This window comes from Salmo trutta, chromosome 7, assembly GCF_901001165.1.
Source record: "Salmo trutta chromosome 7, fSalTru1.1, whole genome shotgun sequence".
Lineage (NCBI taxonomy): Eukaryota > Metazoa > Chordata > Actinopteri > Salmoniformes > Salmonidae > Salmo > Salmo trutta.
The window spans coordinates 22,305,486-22,324,325 of record NC_042963.1 but is presented as its reverse complement, the minus strand read 5'-3'; the positions used below and the strand labels follow the sequence as shown (position 1 = coordinate 22,324,325).

The 18,840-nt window shown below is 41.3% G+C and overlaps 1 protein-coding gene across 6 annotated transcripts in view; it reads right to left on the bottom strand.

The window, feature by feature from the left end:
* Positions 1-18,840, bottom strand: part of phf21ab (PHD finger protein 21Ab) — a 70,696-nt gene that overhangs the window by 38,055 nt on the left and 13,801 nt on the right. For all 6 annotated transcript variants that reach the window (XM_029758388.1, XM_029758390.1, XM_029758389.1 and 3 more), the window contains exons 3-6: positions 16,831-16,882; positions 13,633-13,731; positions 11,249-11,281; positions 10,693-10,758 (exon numbers count right to left, since the gene is read on the bottom strand). In XM_029758388.1, coding sequence (XP_029614248.1) covers positions 10,693-10,758; positions 11,249-11,281; positions 13,633-13,731; positions 16,831-16,872 — 240 coding nt within the window. In that variant the 5' untranslated portion in view covers positions 16,873-16,882. The remainder of the gene's footprint in view (positions 1-10,692; positions 10,759-11,248; positions 11,282-13,632; positions 13,732-16,830; positions 16,883-18,840) is intronic.

The following is an 18,840-nucleotide window of genomic DNA, read 5'->3' as shown; positions in this document are numbered from 1 at the left end:
AATAAGTACAAGTCCTGCAATGACCTCCGCAGAGTCATCAAGAGCAAAAGGATAATATAGGAATAAGGTGGAATCGTATTACACAGGCCCCCGACGCCCGCCTCATATGGCAGGGGCTACAGTCCATTACAGATTACAAAAGGAAGACCCAACTGTGATCTGCCCAACGATGCCTTTCTACCAGACAAACTCAATGCATTCTGTGCACGCATTGACAACAACATCGAGCCGGGTGTGAGGGTGGTCACCGACCCATAGGATTGATCTGGCTCTGAGGCCGACGTGAGAAGGGTCTTTAAATCAGGTCAACACCTGCAAGGCCGCGTGGCCCAACGGTATTCCAGGGAGCGTTCTCAGAGCATGCGCAGAACAGCTGGCAGGCATAATCACAGTAATGTTCAACCTCCTAGTCTGTAATCCCCACACGTTTTAAGATGACCACAATCATTTCAGTTTCTAAGAACTCTGAGGCTTCATGCCACAACGACAACTGTAGCACTCACTTTTTAAATCATGAAGTGCTTTGAGAGGCTGGTTACGGCACACATTAACTCCATCCCAGCCACCCCAATTTGCACACCGCACCAACAGATCCATAGACGACTCAAACTCAACTGCTTTCCACACTGCCCTCATCCACCTAGATGAAAGGAATACCTATGTGAGAATGCTTTTCATTAACTACAGCTCAGCATTCAACACCATTATCCCCTCCGAGCTTGTCACCAAGCTTAGGACTCTGGGTCTAAACACCTCCCTCTGCATCTGGATCCTTGACGGGCCGACCCCAGGTGGTGAGGTTAAGCAACGTCACCTCCGCCACGCTGACCCTTAACACAGGGGGCCCACAGGGGTGTGGGCTTAATCCTCTCCTGTACTCCCTTTTCACCCATGGCTGCGTGGCTAAGCACGACTCCAACACCATCATCAAGTTTGCTGACGACAAAAGTGGTAGGTAGGCCTGATCACCAGCAACGGTGAGTCTGCCTACAGGGAGGTGGTCAGTGACCTGGCAGTCTGGTGCCGGAACAACATTCTCTCCCTCAACATCAGCAAGACAAAGGAGCTGATTGTGGACTACAAGAAATGGGGGGGGGCATACTTTATACGGGAAATGTTTGTAAAAAGTGAATTCCAATTCCATATTTACAATGTGCAGGGACACTGGAGTGATGGAAGAAGATACACTACATGACAAAGTATGTGGACACCTGCTTGTCAAACATCTCATTCAAAAGCATGCTCAGTAATATGGAGTTGGTCCCCCCTTTGCTGCTATAACAGCCTCCACTCGTCTGGGAAGGCTTTCCACTAGTTTATGGAACATTGATGCGGGGACTTGCTTCCATTCAGCCACAAGAGCATTAGTGAGGTCGGCACTGATGTTGGACGATTAAGCCTGGCTCGCAGTCGGCGTTCCAATTCCAATGGCAGTGAGCTTTACACCACCCCAGCTGACGCTTGGCATTGCACATGTTGATCTTGGGCTTGTGTGTGGCTGCTCGTTGATGGAAACCCATTTCATGAAGCTCCCAATGTTGCTTCCAGAGGCAGTTTGGAACTCGGCAGTGAGTGTTGCATCTGAGGACAGACGATTTTTACATGCTTTAGCATTCAGCTGTCCTGTTTTGTGAGCTTGTGTGGCCTACCACTTCTAGGAGCAGCCGTTGCTGCTCCTAGACATTTCCACTTCACAATAACAGCCCTTACAGTTGACCGGGGCAGCTCTAGCAGGGCAGAACTTTTATGAACTGTCTTGATGGAAAGGTGGCATCCTATGACGGTAGCATACTAAAGAGCTCAGTGAATTTCAACAAGGCCAATCTATTGGCAATGTTTGTCTATGGAGATTGCACGGCGGTATGCTCGATTTTATACACCTGTCAGCAACGGGTGTAGCTGATACAGCCAAATCCACTAATTTGAAGAGGTGTTCAGTTACTTTTGTATATATCGGGTACACCAGGTCAAGGCTTCTTGCATGCATGGCATTGTAAGTTATTAATAATTCACTTTGGGAAAAGTATATAAAATCGCCATATTTGCCATAACGATTATGTTGCTTTTCTTCCACCCAAGCCTCATACACCCAAGCCTCATACACCCAAGCCTCATACACCCGAGTCTCATACACCCGAGTCTCATACACCCGAGTCTCATACACCCGAGTCTCATACACCCGAGTCTCATACACCCGAGTCTCATACACCCGAGTCTCATACACCCGAGTCTCATACACCCGAGTCAGGTAGAAGAGACGAGTAGTAACAACTGTCTTTTAATGATGAAGTCCCCAATCTAGATAAAAGATCATAATTAGTTGATTAGACCCAGTTTATGCTAGCTACATTGTTTGTTTATACAAGGCAGAAACATTGTTTCCTTGCTGAAAAATAAATAGAATGCCGGTTTCAGTGAGAAGCATAGCAACATCAAGGCAACTTTATAACAAGACGACCCCGTTTTTCCAAAGCCCATTAGCCACAGAATCTACCTTTTAAAATGGTAAAATATAAACTGTTTATTCGAACGGTTATTACGGAGACCGTGGTCATTTGGCTGGAAATTAACGTCTTCCAAATTTCCATAACCGTCACAGCCCTAGTAGCTAGTTAGCTGTAAGTCTACAATCTCACCATGTTCAACCTGCAGATTAGCAACGGCCATGGAACGGCATATATGCAATGCACCCTGGCCTTAAGAGGCATAAAAATAGGAGAAATGTGGTGGAACCTCTTAACTTCTTTGGGATAGGGGGCAGTATTTTCACGGCCGGAAGAAAAGCGTGCCCAGAGTAAACTGCCAGCTACTCAGGCCCAGAAGCTAAGATATGCATATTATTAGTAGATTTGGATAGAAAACACTCTGAAGTTTCTAAAACTGATTAAATGATGTCTGTGTATAACAGAACTCATATGGCAAGCAAAAACCTGAGAAAAATCCAACCAGGAAGTGGGAAATCTGAGGTTTGTAGTTTTTCAAGTGATTGCCTATCCAATATACAGTGTAAATTTGGTCAGATTGCACTTCCTAAGGCTTCCACTAGATGTCAGTCTTTAGAACGTTGTTTCAGACTTCTATTGTGAAAGGGGAGCGAATAATACCAGCCACAGTAACTGCCTCAGCTGAAAGCCTTTAGTTGTTGATCGCGCGTGCTCCCGTGAGCACAAGCTCCGTTCCTTTTCATTTCTAAAGACAAAGGAATTGTTCGGTTGGAATATTATTGAAGATTTATGATAAAAATATCCTAAAGATTGATTATATACATCGTTTGACATGTTTCTACAAACTGTAATAGAACTTTTTTGACTTTCGTCTGGACTTAGTGCCCGCGCCTTGTGCATTTGGAATAGTGAACTAAATGCGAACAAAAAGGAAGTATTTGGACAAAGATTAACTTTATTGAACAAAACAAACATTTATTGTGGAACTGGGATTCCTGGGAGTGCATTCCGATGAAGATCAAAGGTAAGTGAATATTTATAACACTATTTCTGACTTTTGTTGACTCCACAACATGGCAGGTATCTGTATGGCTTGTTTTGGTGGCTGAGCGCTGGACTCAGATTATCGCATGGTGTGCTTTCGCCGTAAAGCTTTTTGAAATATGACACAGCAGTTGCATTAAGGAGAAGTGTATCTATAATCCTATGCATAACACTTGTATCTTTCATCAAAGTTTCTGAGTATTTGTGTAAATTGATGTGGCTCTCTGCAAAATCACCGGATAGGCAAAACATTACTGAACATAACGCTCCAATGTAGACTGAGATTTTTGGATATAAATATGAACTTTATCTAACAAAACATACATGTATTGTGTAACATGAAGTCCTATGAGTGCCATCTGATGAAGATCATCAAAAGGTTAGTGATTAATTTTCTCTCTATTTCTGCGACTCCTCTCTTTGGCTGGAAAATGGCTGTTTTTTTGTGACTAGGCACTGACTTAACATAATCGTATGGTATGCTTTCGCCATAAAGCCTTTTTGAAATCAGACACTGTGGCTGGATTACCAAGAAGTTTATCTTTAAAATGGTGTATAATACTTGTAGGATTGAGGAATTTTAATTATGAGATTTCTGTTGTTTTGAATTTGGCACACTGCAATTTCACTGGCTGTTGTCGAGGTGGGATGCTAGCGCCCACATATCCCAGAGAGGTTAAACGACATATTTCTAGAGGTAGGAATATTGCAAAAATATGATCAATGGCTCATCCGCGAGAAGACAACCTCCCGCATTATAACATTGGTCAGAATTGAAATGCATGTATGAGAGGTTTCCGTGATCTAAAAGTGGTATTCAAATTAACTTCAAATCAAATGTTTTTAGAAAGCCCTTTTTACATCAGCAGATGTCACCAAGTGCTTACACAGAAACCCAGCCTAAAACTCCAAAGAGTAAGCAATGCAGATGTAAAAGCAAGAGGTTGACCGATTATGATTTTCCACCCCGATACCGATTATTGGAGGACCAAAAAAAGCCGATACTGATTAATTGGCCGGTTTATTTATTATTAAATTATATATAATGACAATTACAACAATACTGAATGAACAATGAACACTTATTTTAACTTAATATAATACATAAAATCTATTTAGTCTCAAATAAATAATGAAACATGCTCAATTTGGTTTAAATAATGCAAGAAACACAGAGGACAATAAAGTAAAAGCGCAATATGTGCCATGTAAAAAAGCTAACGTTTAAGTTCCTTGCTCAGAACATATCCCTAAAGATTGGAAAGCTGCCGCGGTCATCCCCATCTTCAAAGGGGGTGACACTCTAGACCTAAACTGCTATAGACCTATATCCATCCTGCCCTGCCTTAAGTTAATAAACAGATCATTGACCATTTCGAATCTCACCGTACCTTCTCCTCTGTACAACCCGGTTTCCGAGCTGGTCACGGGTGCACCTCAGCCACGCTCAAGGTACTAAATGATATCATAACCGCCATCGATAAGAGACAGTACTGTGCAGCTGTATTCATCGACCTGGCCAAGGCTTCAACTCTGTCAATCACCACATTCTTATCGGCAGACTCAACAGCCTTGGTTTCTCAAATGACTGCCTCGCCTAGTTCACCAACTACTTCTCCGATAGAGTTCAGTGTGTCAAATCAGAGGGCATGTTGTCAGGACCTCTGGCAGTCTCTATGGGGGTACCACATGGTTCAATTCTCAGGCCAACTCTTTTCTCTGTATATATCAACGATGTCGCTCTTGCTGCGGGTGATTCCCTGATCCACCTCTACGCAGACGACACCATTCTGTATACATCTGGCCCTTCTTTGGACCATGTGTTAACCTCTTGGGTAGGGGGCAGTATTTTCACGGCCGGATGAAAAACGTACCCAAATTAAACGGCCTACTACTCGGGCCCAGAAACTAGAATATGCATATTATTAGTAGATTTGGATAGAAAACACTCTGACGTTTCTAAAACTGTTTGAATGATGTCTGTGAGTATAACAGAACTCATATGGCAAGCAAAAACCTGAGAAACATCCAACCAGGAAGTGGGAAATCTGATGCTTGTAGTCTTTTCAAGTCATTGCCTAACACACAGTGACTTGTGGTTCATTTTGCACTTCCTAAGGCTTCCACTAGATGTCAGCAGTCTTTAGAACCTAGTTGCAGGCTTTTGCAGTGAACAGAGAGCGAACAAGAAGGCTGGGAAGTTGGTGACTCAGAAAATGACATGAGTTTTGTGGCGGGCATTCACGTAATGAGGTAGCTGTGTTCCATTACGTTTTTCAAGACATTGGAATCATCCGGTTGGAATATTATTGAAGTTTTATGTTAAAAAGGCCCTAAAGATTGATGCGATACAATGTTTGACATGTTTCAACGAACGTTAATATAACTTTTTTTACTTTTCGTCGTGAAATTCTGGGCGCGCTTCCTACATTTGGAGTAGCTTACTGAACGCGCAAACAACAAGGAGCTATTTGGACATAAATTATGGACTTTATCCAACAACATTTATTGTGAACCTGGAAGTGCCTTCTGATGAAGATCAAAGGTAAGTGAATATTTATAATGCTATTTATGATTTTAGATGACTCCAAAATGGCGGGTATCTGTATTGCCTGGTGTATGTTTCTGAGCACCGTACTCAGATTATTGCAAAGTGTGCTTTCCCCGTGAAGCTTTTTTGAAATCTGTCACAGCGGTTGCATAAAGGAGATGGTTATCTATAATTCTTTGAATAACAGTTTAATATTTTATCAACGTTTATGATGAGTATTTTTGTAAATTGTTGTGCTGATTCACCGGCAGTTTTGGAGGCAAAATATTTTCTGAACATCACGCGCCAATGTAAAATGCTGTTTTTGGATATAAATATGAACTTTATCGAACAAAACATACATGCATTGTCTAACATTGAGTCCTAGGAGTGTCATCTGATGAAGATCGTCAAAGATTAGTGAATATTTTAGCTGAATTTCTGGTTTTTGTGACCCCTCTCCTGCTTGGAAAATGGATGTGTGTTTTTTCTTGTGTTGTCCCTCTCCTAACATAATCTAACTTTATGCTTTCGCCATAAAGCCTTTTTGAAATCGGACAATGTCGTTACATTAAGGAGAAGTGTATCTTTAAAATGGTGTAAAATAGTCGTATGTTTGAGAACTTTGAATTATGACATTTTGTTGTTTTGAATTTGGCGCTCTGATTTTTCACTGGCTGTTGAATAGCGTGAACCGTGGGTGGGACGGTAGCGTCCCACCTGCCCAAGAGAGGTTAACAAACCTCCAAACGAGCTTCAATGCCATACACCACTCCTTCCTTGGCTTCCAACTGCTCTTAAACGCTAGTAAAACCAAATGCATGCTTTTCAACCATTCGCTGCCCACACCCGCCTGCCCAACTAGCATCCCTACTCTGGACGGTTCTGACCTAGAATATGTGGACAAGTACAAATACCTAGGTGTCTGGCTAGACTGTAAACTCTCCTTCCATATTAAACATCTCCAATCCAAAATCAAATCTAGAAATCGGCTTTCTATTTCGCAACAAAGCCTCCTTCACTCACGCCGCTAAACTTACCCTAGTAAAACGGACTATCCTACCGATCCTCGACGATGTAATCTACAAAATAGCTTCCAATACTCTACTCAGCAAACTGGATGCAGTCTATCACAGTGCCATCCGTTTTGTTACCAAAGCCCCTTATACCACCCACCACTGCGACCTGTATGCTCTAGTCGGCTGGCCATCGCTACATATTCATTGCCAGACCCACTGGCTCCAGGTCATCTATAAGTCTATGCTAAGTAAAGCTCCGCCTTAGCTCACTGGTCACGATAACAACACCCACCCGTAGCACGCGCTCCAGCAGGTATATCTCACTGGTTATCCCCAAAGCAACACCTCCTTTGGCCGCCTTTCCTTTCAGTTCTCTGTTGCCAGTGACTGGAACGAATTGCAAAAAATGTAAAAAAAATAAATAATTAAAAATCGCTGAAGCTGGAGACATATTTCCCTCACTAACCTTAAACATCAGCTATCTGAGCAGCTAAGCGATCGCTGCAACTGTACATAGTCCATCTGTAAATAGCCCATCCAATCTACCTACTTCATCCCCATATTGTTTTTATTTACTTCTCTGCTCTCTTGCACACCAGTATCTCTCCTTGCACATCATCATCGGCTCATTTATCACTCCAGTGTTAATCTGCTAAATTGTAATTACTTCGCTACTATGGCCTATTTATTGCCTTACCTCCTCACGCCATTTGCACACACTGTATATAGCCTTTCTTTTTTTCTATTGTGTTATTGACTGTACACTTGTTTATTCCATGTGTAACTCTGTGTTATTGTTTGTGTCGCATTGCTTTATCTTGGCCAGGTCGCAGTTGTAAATGAGAACTTGTTCTCAACTAGCTTACCTGGTTAAATAAAGGTGAAATGAAATAAAAAATATGAAAGCCGGTGGTTCAATATTCCCAGCTAAGAAGTTTTAGGTTGTTGTTATTATAGGAATTATGACGCGTCGACTATTTCTCTCTATATCATTTATATTTCATATACCTTTGACTATTGGATGTTCTAATAGGCACTACAGTATCGCCAGTCTAAATCTCAGGAGTTGATAGGCTTGAAGTCATAAACAGTGGTTCAAGCATTGCTAAGAGCTGCTGGCAAACACAGTAAAAGTTTGAATGAATGCTTGTTAGCCTGCTGCTGCCTAACACCACTCAGTGAGACTGCGCTATCAAATCATAGACTTATTTATAATAAACACAGAAATACGAGCCTTAGGTCATTAATATGGTCAAATCCGGAAACTATAATTTCGAAAACCAAACGTTTATTCTTTCAGTGAAATACGGAACCGTTCCATATTTTATCGAACGGGTGGTAACCCTAAGTCTAAATATTGCTGTTACATTGCACAACCTTCAATATTTTGGCATAATTATGTAAAATTCTGGCAAAATAGTTCGCAACGAGCCAGGCGGCCCAAACTGTTGCATATACCCTGACTCTGCGTGCAATGAATGCAAGAGAAGTGACACAATTTCCCTAGTTAATATTGCCTGCTAACATTAGTTAAAATAAATTAAGTGTGCAGGTTTAAAAAATATATACTTCTGTGTACTGATTTTAAGAAAGGTATTGACGTTTATCGTTAGGTACATTCGTGCAACGAGTGTGCTTTTCTCGCGAATGTGCTTTTGTTAAATCATCCCCCGTTTGGCGAATCAGGCAGTGATTCGATGATAATCAATGCTGTGCCTGTTAATTTATACGCAACGCATGACAAGCTAGTTAACCTAGTAATATCATCAACCATGTGTAGTTAACTAGTGATTATGTGAAGATTGATTGGTTTTTATAAGATAAGTTATTCTATAAGATGCTAGCTAGCAACTTACCTTGGCTCCTTGCTACATTCACGTAACAGGTGGTCAAGCCTGGCACGCAGTTTCCTCTCCTGGAATGCAATGTAATCGGCCATAATCGGCTTCCCAAAATGCTGATTACCGATTGTTATGAACCTTGAAAAATCGGCCCTAATTAATTGCCCATGCTGATTAATCGGTCGACCTCTAGTAGAAGCACAGTGGCTAGGAAAAACTCCCTAGAAAAGCAGTGTCATACCAGCTACATTTCTGGCCGCGTGAACGGCAAGAGCTCAGATAAACATGAAATGGCCCTGGGAATCGATAGAACATTGCTCAGAGATGCCTACAAATAATATAACATTCAAAATGGGTGCATATTTCCTTTAAGACAAACTGTTAACATGTATGATTCATTTGTGGGTATCTTCGAATATGATGTTAAAGGTCTAATGCGGCCATTTTTATCTCAATATCAAATCATTTCGGGGTGGCAATTACATACCTTACTGTGATTATTTTCAATTAAAACGGTCAAAAATAGCTTCTTAGCAATGAGCAACTTCTCAAGCAAGAATTTTGTTGTGGAGTGTTCTGAGAAGAGTGGAAAACTGAAAACTAGCTGTTATTGGTCTATTAACTAATTTACTGCCTGGTGATGTCACCAGGAAGGCCAAAACATCATCCCAAAAAAACAGGCAGAGATTTCAGGTGGTCTTCTAAAACAGCTCTTACACTAAATAGAGCATTATCATAATTTTCACATTATTACTTCAGTGTTGAAATACAATACTAGTCAAAAGTCTGGACACACCTACTCATTCAAGGGATTTTCTTTATTTTTTACACATTGTAGAATAATAGTGAAGACATAAAAAATGTGAAATAACACATGGAATCATGTAGTAACCAAAAAAAGTATTTTATATTTGAGATTCTTCAAAGTAGCCACCCTTTGCCTTGATGACAGCTTTGCACAGTCTTGGCATTCTCTCAACCAGCTTCATTAGGTAGTCACCTGGAATGCATTTAAATTAACAGGTGTGCCTTGTTAAAAGTTACATTTGTGGAATTAATTTCCTTCTTGGTGAGTTTGAGCCAGTCAGTTGTTGTGACAAGGTAGGGGTGGTATACAGAAGACAGCCCTATTTGGTCAAAGACCAAGTCCATATTATGGCAAGAACAGCTCAAATAAGCATAGAGAAACGACAGTCCATCATTACTTGACGACATGAAGGTCAGTCAATCCGGAACATTTCAAGAAATTTGAAAGTTTCTTCAAGCCTAGTTGTAAAAACCATCAAGCGCTATGATGAAACTGGCTCTCATCAGGACCGCAGAGTGAAGGAAAAGCAGCCAACAAGTGCTCAAAATGTGGGAACTCCTTCCAAGATTGTTGGAAAAGCATTCCAGGTGAAGCTGGTTGAGAGAATGTCAAGAGTGAGCAAGCTGCCATCAAGGCAAAGGGTGTCTACTTCGAAGAATCTCAAATATAAAATATATTTTGATTTGTTTAAAACTTTTTGGGTTACTACATGATTCCATATGCGTTACTTCATAGTTTTGATGCGTTCACTATTTACAATGTAGAAAATAGTAAAAATAAAGAAAAACCCTGGCATGAGTAGGTGTGTTCAAACTTTTGACTGGTACTGTATATATAAAAGACAGGAAATCTTGTTTTTGACAGCATTGGGCCTTTAAAATAAACAAATGAGTAAAAGGACCAACTAGTTAAGCATTTTCATTTTCATTTTTAAATCTCCTGTCTGCGCTCATATAGGGCAACCTGGGATATCCTTGTGTTGTGTCAGCAGGGTGTCTTGAAATACCTGCTTCTCGCTAAGCGCTGTGATCTTAGCCTGAAGTTCATGGAGCTGCTTCTTCAGATCAGCATTCTGCAAAGGAAGGCAAAGCTCTTTTCAGGGCACTTTCATCCCAAACTCAAGCAATTCACATCCAGGTTAACATGAAAAGGCAGTTTGGTTCATTTAAACCTGACCAACAATTTCCAACTGAATTTTAACACGTTTGTCGCATTCGCCACACTAATGCTTCACATGCACTTACATCTCCAAATGAATTGTATCTTATCAGTAAGAAATGTATTGGGCATCAGGTAGCCTAGCGGTTAAGAGCGTCGGGCCAGTAACCGAAAGGTCGCCGGATCAAATCCCCGACTCGACTAGGTTAAAAATCTGTCCATGTCCCCTTGAGCAAGGCACAGCCTTAATTGCCCCTGTATGTCGCTCTGAATAAGAGCGTCTGCTAAATGACTGAAACGTAAATGTATTCTATCAAACTATCCTGGTGTCAATAAGCAATTTGTTGGCAACATTTCCATGTCTACTAATTGCAAAAACAATTATTAATGATAAATGTCTTTACCTGTGGGTCCTGTTTCATTTGGGCGACCAGTTTCTGTAGAAGAAAGGATACAAAATGTCAGTAGAATAAGAAATGCATTTAGGGACCTTCCACAAGACTGAAAAAACAGCTGATGAAACTCAGGACCACCCGATGGGTTTCTGTCCCACTGGTTTCTCTGAACCACTTCATCCGAGCAGGAATAAATCCGAAAAATAGCGTCAGGAGCAACAAACCCACGAGGCCTGTGGACAGTGACACCTACAGGCACTGCATTGAACCCAGTGCACCTTCATCATGAAGTGCTTCGAGAGACTAGTCAAAGACCACATCACCTCCTCCCTTCCCGACACACTCAACCCTCTCCAATTCACCTACAGCCCTGACAGATCCACAATCGCCATTGCACTGCACACTGCCCTCACCCACCTGGACAAAAGGAATGCATATGTGAGGATGCTGTTCATTGACTACAGCTCAGCCTTCAACACGATAGTGCCCTCTAAGCTCAACGGCCCTGGGAATGACTCCTCCATATGGACTTCCTGACGGGCTGTCCCCAGGTGGTGAAGGTAGGCAACATTAACTCCTCCACACTGATCTTCAACCTGGGGTCCCCACAAGGGTGCGTCCTCAGTCCCCTCCTATACTGCCTGTATACTCACACTGTGTGGCCTCACACAGTTCCAACGCCATCATCAAGTTCGCTAATGACACGACAGTAGTAGGTCTGATTACCAAAAACTTTGAGACGGCCTAAAGAGAGGATGTATGTACTCTGACTCCGTGGAGCCAGGTAAACTACCTCTCCCTCAACATCACTAAAACAAAGGAGCGGCTCGTGGACTTCAGGAGGAACCAGGCTGGGCACGCCCCCATCTTCATCAACTGGGCCGCTCTGGAGACGGTCAAAAAGATCCAAGTTTCTCTCAGAGGAGCTGAAATGGTCAAACCACACAGATACCGTGGTGAAGGCATGACAGTGACTCTTCAACCTCAGGAGGCTGAAGAAATTCAGCCTGTCCCGAGGGCACTCAGTGTTCTACAGGAGCACCATCGAGAGAACACTGTTACGGAAACTGCACCCATCCCCCTATGGACCTTCTTACACACCAACACCCCCCAACAGACATCTACCCTGTCCCCATCCCCCTATGGACATGTATCATTGTTACAGTCGCAAAAGTGTATATTATTATTATAACTTTTATTATTGTTTCATTCATTTCTCTTTTTGACCTGAACTGTTGGTTGGAGCTCAGAGTTTAAGAACTTCACTGTACCCTGTAATTACATATGCGACCGTGAGCATGTGACTAATACATTCATCTAATCCGGTCCCATACCTAATTGTGACAGTGGCCATCATTCCAGTTTGAACAGGCATAACACTGAATAGCATAAAGTATAAATATGATTATTATAATTTGAATATCAGATTAGGAGATTACTTTATAAATAGTGAAATGTGTGACTTCTTACATAGGAATTACTTACCCATACACTTTACATCCCATTTTATAAAGAAACTGCAGAGATATTAAAATTGCCTACTCATCCTGCAGAGAACAATTAACACAAACAAAAAATAAATACAAAAAAAACAGCGTGGATAAGGGTTGTAATGAAAAATTACATAGAAAACGAACCCCACATGCCAAGGTCACCCCAGACCTTCATAAACTGGGTGCTAAACTCTGGTTCCTATCGCTATGAGGTGATTGGGGACATTACTAAGCAGGGGACCTTACTTAGCTGGCCTATCAAAGCGCTGATGCCAGGTCTACTCTACGTGGCTGACCACTCATCTGGGAGATGCCTGTTCAATGTGCTGAGTGTGGTTATGGGACTTTAGGGACTGAGCTCACTATAAGATGCTGGCCTGACCTGCTAGTTGCTCAACAGCAAGGAGGCTGAAGACCTGGGTTGCGTCCCAAATGGCACACTATCACCTATCTATGGGCCCTGGTTAAAAGCAGTAAATAGGGTGTCAATTGGGACGCATCCCTTATCATAGCACATACAGAGGAGAGAACCTCCATTACACTCATGCTTACTCACTAAAGAACATGGAATACAAATGGATGCCTGAAGTTGAAACATAGGGGCAAATCCTAACTTCCACTTGAGTCAAATTTGAACCTAGTCATGCTTTGATATCAAATGGGAGACAAAGTGAACATTCCGTTTAAGTGGAAGTTTGGAAATCGCCCCATAATGCAATGGTCTTCAGTGGATCTTATCAATAGCACTCTTCATAATAGAGGTGACCACATAATAGTGGTAACCCTCAACATTTGAGTATTTTAATAATTTGCAGGCCTAACAAAGAGCCTGAACACAGAGCAGATGAACAACAAATAAATGTAAAAACTACGGAACACCTAGGGATGTTTTCCTCCTACCTGATGGACTTGAATTTCCACTTTCAGGGCCTCCTGTAATGTTTGTAGTTCCATCATTGAGCCAGTCAGTGTGTCAATCAGTCCGGGGAAACGTTCAGCCTGTGTACAGAGACAGAGGGGGAATGGCGAACACATTAAAATAAATCCCCTTTAACTTCTTATGGATGGGTGGCAGTATTGAATAGCTTGGATGAAGAAGGTGCCCAGAGTAAACTGCCTGCTACTCAGTCCCAGAAGCTAAGATATACATATTATTAGTAGATTTGGATTGAAAACACTCTGAAGTTTCTAAAACTGTTTGAATGATGTCTGTGAGTATAACAGAACTCATATGGCAGGCAAAATCCAACCAGGAAGTGTGGAAATCTGAGGTTGTAGTTTGTCAAGTGATTGCCTATCCAGTATACAGTGTCTGTGGGGTCATTTTGCACTTCCTAAGGCTTCCACTAGATGTCAACAGTCTTTAGACCGTTGTTTCATGCTTCTACTGTGAATGGGGAGAGAATAAGAGCCGATGGAAAACGATGACTGAGAAAATGACATGAGCTCAATCGCGCGCACTCCCGTGAGAGTTAGGTGTGTTCCTTTTCATTTCTGAAGACAAAGGCATCGTCCGATTGGAATATTATGGAAGATTTATCATAAAAACATCCTAAAGATTGATTCTATACATCGTTTGACATGTTTCTACGAACTGTAATATAACTTTGACTTTTCGTCTGAATTTACTGCACGAGCACAGTGCATTTGGATTACTCTACGGAACGCGCGAACAAAAAGGAGGTATTTGGACATAAAGGATGGACTTTATCGAACAAAACAAACATTTATTGTGGAGCTGGGATTCCTGGGAGTGCATTCCGATGAAGATCATCAAAGGTAAGTGAATATTTATAAATGGTATTTGTGACTTCTGTTGACAACAAAATGGCAGGTATCTGTATGGATTGTTTTGATGTCTGAGCCCTGTACTCAGATTATTGCAAAGTTTGCTTTCGCTGTAAAGCTTTTTTGAAATCTCACAGCAGTTGCATTAAGGAGAAGTGTATCTTTAATTCTGTGCATAACACTTGTATATTTTATCAAAGTTTATAAGTATTTCTGTAAATTGATGTGGCTCTCTGCAAAGTCACCGGAGGGTTTTGGAGGCAAAACATTACTGAACATAACGCTCCAATGTAAACTGAGATTTTTGGATATAAATATGAACTTTCTCGAACAAAACATACATGTATTGTGTAACATGAAGTCCTATGAGTGCCATCTGATGAAGATCAAAGGTTTGTGATTCATTTTCTCTCTATTTCTGCTTTTTGTGACTCCTCTCTTTGGCTGGAAAATGGCTGTATGTTTTTTTTGTGACTAGGTGCTGACCTAACAATCTTTTGGTGTGCTTTCGCTATAAAGCCTTTTTGAAATCGGACACTGTGGCTGGATTAATGAGAATCTTATCTTTAAAATGGTGTATAATACTTGTATGTTTGAGGAATTTTAATTATGAGATTTTTGCTGTTTTGAATTTGGTGCTCTGCACTTTCACTGGCTGTTGTCATATGGATCCAGTTAATGGGATTTCAGCCGTAAGACGTTAATTCTCACAAATATTACATTTTGTTATATGGCGAATAGCTGTAAGAGTCGAATCAGTGGTTTCAAGCTTGCAGTAATAGCAACCAGAAATTATTAAACATTTCCAATCAGGGTCCAACGGTAACTTATTTTCTCTCACTGGCCCAGTCACGGCCAGTTGTCCAAAAATCTACTGACCTGGACATGGTGTAGTTTTTAAAAGGCATTGGGCCTAGTAAGTATTTTTTTTAAACCTCCCGCTTTGGGCTGGATGTGTCAATGTGTACTTTATACATGTATAATCTATGAGAAGAATTACTGTCCTACATCAATTAGCCACAAAATACCTAGTTTGCTTCCAGTAAACAGTCGCATTCAATTTCCGCCATGTAGCCAGGCCCCTAGCGATTAAAGTTCCTGCCATTTGAATGACAGCTAGCAAGATGCACACAGTGGAGTGAGAGGAAGCAATGATGTAATAATGCACATATCTGCACGTACAGTATGTGACGTAGTACGCAATTTTCTGGGATCCCTTTTGGTTTGTGAGCACTACTTTCACCACTACTGGCTAAAAAGTATACAAAAAGGTACCAGAGAATCTTTAACAGACTACATTTGGTTACTATGACGTGTATAAAAAAAACTAATATAATTTCAAAATTTAAGTCATTACTCTATTCTTTAGAATAGTATGTCATTTACAGATATTCTTTTACATCTCAAAAAAGGACACAACCCCTTTAAGACAAATGTGTTGAAAAGAGATATCGACCTGGCTAGAGTAAGCTAGCCAAGACAAATGATGTGTCTTTTTGTAGTTCTCTCTTTGCAGACCATCAACAGTAGCAAACATATTGCAAAGCATGTTCACTATTGAAGTTTTACTTTTGGAAATCACTTTCCCTAGCTAAAATAAATCAGCTCAGCGAGTAGATTGATGGGCACTTATTTTTGCTCTGGACAACTCACATGTGCTGTGTGAAGGCATCAACTTATATACTGCTCGAGAAGTTGTGACTCGCAGGAGTGTGGTGGTGCTTGAATGAATGCCCAATCATATTGCTCAAATATAAATGGCATGACTTTTCAGCGTGTAGTCTTCAATGGTAGACTATGACAGAGCAGGTAAATGTTGAACTGGAAAGCAAAAATGCACTGAGAAGTTGACCGGGCCAGTGACTGCTGAGATCCACTGGCCCAACATGTTTATACTGGCCACGGGCCAGCGTTAATGTCGGACCCTGTTTCCAATGCGGTCACACAATCCATGATGGCAACCATTTTGTTGGCAATATGTGGAGAGTTCAAACAATTACACTGTCCCCATTGGACTCTGAACATAATACTCAGTAGGTGGTAATAACGACTTGGTTTTATACTTAACCGTCTACATCATAGAGAATCATGTCCATTGAGTACAGTGCATTACATAAGTCCAGAAGGGAATACATCCTGGTAACAAAGCAAGGTTATGAGTCAAACGGCCTCAAACAACAGCTATTCACTTTTTGTCTGTCTTTTAGGATATTCATCACCATAGCCTTGGACGTACAAAAAAACAGAAGAATGTAACCTTGTGAATGTTAAAAATGGTGAGGTAATGAGCTAATTAACTCCATCTCTTACCTTCACACCGTCTCCAGGTTGAATACCATCCAATTGAAGCATTAAAGAGCCGCTGTACACAAAACAGAAAACGACAAAGTTACTGACTTTTTACAATTCACGTATCAGTAACAAAACATAATGGGTTGTCTATTAGGGTACACGGTTTCCAACAGAAAACAAGCCCATCTTTTTGGATAAGTCCAAGAAATTCTTCCCGTTGGCCATTTTTCAAAGAGGGTAGCCTATGATGTAACGTTATTATTATAACCAGGGGTTTCATTAGCTTTTAAAAACCTGTTTTAAACCATTTAACCTTCATTTACTTCAATGGAGTGATAAGGGTAGTAAGTGCATTTGCTTACAATGAATAAAGTTTTTTGTTTGTTGCAAAAACGATAAATAGAAACTAGCCAGCTACATATAATGTTTTGCTTGAAGTTAATCTATCATTTTAACCTGCTACCTGAGAAAAACTACAGTCGTGGCCAAAAGTTGAGAATGACACAAATATTAATTTTCAAAGTTTGCTGCTAAGTGTCTTTAGATATTTTTGTCAGATGTTACTATGTAATACTGAAGTATAATTACAAGCATTTCATAAGTGTCAAAGGCTTCTTTTGACAATTACATGAAGTTGATGCAAAGGGTCAATATTTGCAGTGTTGACCTCTCTTTTTCAAGACCTCTGCAATCCGCCCTGACATGCTGTCAATTAACTTCTGGGCCACATCCTGACTGATGGCAGCCCATTTTTGCATATTCAATGCTTAGAGTTTGTCAGAATTTGTGGGTTTTTGTTTGTCCACCCGCCTCTTGAGGATTGACCACAAGTTCTCAATGGGATTAAGGTCTGGGGAGTTTCCTGGCCATGGACCCAAAATATCGATGTTTTGTTCCCCGAGCCACTTAGTTATCACTTTTGCTTCATGGCAAGGTGCTCCATCATGCTGGAAAAGGCATTGTTCATCACCAAACTGTTCCTGGATGGTTGTGGGAAGTTCCAACCCCACACATGAATGGTCTCAGGATGCTTTACTGTTGGCATGACACAGGACTGATGGTAGCGCTCACCTTGTCTTCCCCGGACAAGCTTTTTTTCCAGATGCCCCAAACAATCAGAAAGGGGATTCATCAGAGAAAATGACTTTGCCCCAGTCCTCAGCAGTCAAATCCCTGTACCTTTTGCAGAATATCAGTCTGTCCCTGATGATTTTCCTGGAGAGAAGTGACTTCCTGCCCTTCTTGACACCAGGCCATCCTCCAAAAGTCTTCACCTCACTGTGTGTGCAGATGCACTCACACCTGCCTGCTGCCATTCCTGAGCAAGCTCTGTACTGGTGGTGCTCCGATCCCACACCTGAATCAACTTTAGAAGACGGTCCTGGCGCTTGCTGGACTTTCTTGGGCGCCCTGAAGCCTTCTTCACAACATCTGATCCGCTCTCCTTGAAGTTCTTGATGATCCGATAAATGGTTGATTTAGGTGCAATCTTACTGGCAGCAATACCCTTGCCTGTGAAGCCCTTTTTGTGCAAAGCAATGATGACGGCACGTGTTTCCTTGCAGGTAACCATGGTTGACAGCAGGTCGGGAGTGGCCTACATTACGAGCAAAATAATCCTAACAAAATAAAATAAAAACCTTAGTGCAACAGTTTTAGTAAGTAATACTTAAGTCATGCACAATTATCAGTTTCTATTTAGGTTTATGTCGCCCATTCATTGTCAGAGACACAGTAGGACCCAAATGCACAATCAGTGCTCTAACTTCCCCTTGCGCTGGTCTCGAGCAATGAAGTGGTGACACAGGGTAGCATACTAAGCCACAAATTACCTCTAAATCCCTTGCGATAAGCTCGCAACTTTTAAAGGAGGAACCACAGTAGGCTACTGATTTTGCTGTTCATTACTCATCTTGTTGGCTGAGGAAAAAGGTAAACGTGGACACTTAATCTAACAAGCTCAAAGTGCACATCAGAATTCGGTAAGAAGAACCGCACATCATTGCATCCTCAACTTAGATGTTTTGT